The following is a 2,500-nucleotide window of genomic DNA, read 5'->3' on the forward strand; positions in this document are numbered from 1 at the left end:
TGGCTTGTCCCTGGCTTGATGACTGACGTTCTCCGCGGGCGCAAGCTTCGAGTTCAAGTCGGCCACGCTCGATCTGTTTGAGGGCGTGGGCGGGGATTGGGTGGGGGAAGGCAGGAGCCACGGGCAGAAGGGGCGACTGAGGCTGGAAACCGTTAGAGTTAGCTACGAACTGAAGATCGAAGACTTGACCATCTGGGAAGGTGAAGCTGAAACAGAACAATAATTTCTTATGCCTCTAAAAATAGATACAGGTTTAACTTTATCTGTCTACAAAGGTACACGTGTGTATGTGTACACACACATACATATATTTGTGTATATGTATATATACACATATACATACATAATTACACACACACACACACACACACACACACACACACACGCACGCACGCACACACAGACACACACACACACACACACACACACACACACACACACACACACACACACACACACACACACACATATATATATATATATATATATATATATATATATATATATATATATATATATACATACATATGTATAAATATATACATATATACATATACACACACATATATATATATATATATATATATATATATATATATATATATATATATATATATATATATATATATATATGCATGTATGTATATTTCACACACACACACATATATCTGTGTGTCTGTGCGTGTGTATATGTTTATATATACATACATATATATGCCTGACGATGCCATCCCCGAGAGGGGCTCGCTCGTCGCGGATGATGGGGATCTGCTGAACGGGCAAGGTTGTGTTGGGCGCAGGGGCGTCGTAGGAGAGGGACGGTTTCTCAGCCACAGCCACAACCAACAGCAAGGACAGGATCCACTGGAACATTAACATCTGAATGAAAATATGTTTGTATGTTTCTATCTAGACACACACATGTATGTGTAATAATACTAATAGTCCATAGCGCTTGAAGTAAAATCATAGTGCTTATAAGGAATAACTCACTATTTTCATGTTTATATACTTCTAGAGGAAACCGCAAGAAGTGACGATAGTTCGCAGGTCTGACACCTTTATATACCCCCCAGAGAGACAATGTAGGTCGCGACATTTACATTTCCCATTTATTGTAGTAACTGATATATACATATATATACGTATTGTATATAAACATAGATACACAATACATATTTAGTAATATATAGATACATTTACACGTGTGTGAACATACACGCGCGCGCATACACACGTGCATACATTGGGTGCTGCATATGACTAGATATGAATGAATATATTTATCCTCGTAGCAAAGTCTATGTTCTGTCAGAAAGTACACAATACTATATAGTACATACATAAGTTGGGAAATGAATGAACTAACACGAAAGTTTATGCAAAAACACCCAAAACCTGTACCTGTTGATGTCGATGATCTAAGGCGGGTCAAGTTTTTGTGCATCTCTGTTCAACAATGAGGATGATATGTTTAATGAAAAAATGTCTTTTACAAAACATACTTTCATCACATCTTCGGTAACATAGTGGTTAGTATCCAAGCCTGTCACGCAGTTCATTTCCCCGCCGGGAGGTACCGTTTACAAACCAAATGGATGGCTTATTATTTATTTAGGATATCAGTAGGACTGACACTCGTTACCATGGTTAGAATTCACTCTTTGGCAGAAAAAGTTGTGTATGATTTTATCTTGATTGTTTGCTAACAAATATATACTCATTTCTCTCTCTCTCTCTCTCTCTCTTTTCTTTTTGCCATAAACATTTTCCTATGCTAATATGAAATTACAAGACATTCTGTAGGCAATCAGTGGATACCTGGATATATATAGATATTGTATATCAGGATCCTAGGTTTTTTATAATTATTAGTTGTTATTTGATTTTAATTATTCAATATATCACTCTTTTGTGAAGAGAATATCCTTACTGCGATAAAAAGTTTTACATATTGACATATATGTTGTCATATTTTTTGCGTTCCCGATAAAGTAGCTAAAATGAGAATCAACAATAATTCTAATTTGTTTCCATTAGTTCTAGCGCATGATGGAGAAGTAGATAGGTTAGGAGAATCTTTTTTTGTATCAAACCTTTATTACGACAAAATAAAGTTTTCTAATCTGCTATTTGCTTTTCGTAAATTATTTGTAATTAATCCTCATACACCACTGTTTACAAGAGTATCATAAGACTTGATGTATTCAAACCACGTATTATTTGCTGACCAAGTGTAATCTATTTAAGCTTTATATTTATATTTTGACGTATAGTCCTAGGATTTGACCTAGGTAAGGTTACAGTTGCCTAAATATTAAGCACATTAATGTCACTCAGCTATACATTGTTTTGTAATGTATGAAATGACAATAGACAAAAGAAAGGTTCCTTAATAAATGCTTATTACAGATTTCTTTATTATCCAGAAATGGTTTTAGATTTATCTAGTAAGATATCAATAGTCGCGATGGAATTTTTGAAAGTATCGTTAACTTTT

General features: G+C 35.0%; 2 protein-coding genes across 2 annotated transcripts in view; both read right to left on the bottom strand.

Moving 5' to 3' along the window:
* LOC138863857 (larval cuticle protein LCP-17-like) overlaps positions 1–1,038 on the bottom strand; it is a 1,156-nt gene extending 118 nt beyond the window's left edge. Inside the window, exons 1-3 of the mRNA XM_070129380.1 lie at positions 994–1,038; positions 709–864; positions 1–206 (exon numbers count right to left, since the gene is read on the bottom strand). The exon at positions 1–206 is cut by the window's left edge and continues 118 nt beyond it. Of these exons, the coding sequence (XP_069985481.1) occupies positions 1–206; positions 709–731 (229 nt within the window). The 5' untranslated portion in view covers positions 732–864; positions 994–1,038. The remainder of the gene's footprint in view (positions 207–708; positions 865–993) is intronic.
* A 1,358-nt stretch (positions 1,039–2,396) lies between these two features.
* The window catches only part of LOC113822251 (cuticle protein AM1274), a 1,048-nt gene continuing 944 nt past the window's right edge, over positions 2,397–2,500 (bottom strand). The window contains exon 3 of the mRNA XM_027374792.2: positions 2,397–2,500. This exon is cut by the window's right edge and continues 304 nt beyond it. The gene's annotated coding sequence lies outside the window, so the exon portion shown is untranslated.

The sequence above is a fragment of the Penaeus vannamei genome, chromosome 13, assembly GCF_042767895.1.
Source record: "Penaeus vannamei isolate JL-2024 chromosome 13, ASM4276789v1, whole genome shotgun sequence".
In the NCBI taxonomy this organism is placed as follows: domain Eukaryota; kingdom Metazoa; phylum Arthropoda; class Malacostraca; order Decapoda; family Penaeidae; genus Penaeus; species Penaeus vannamei.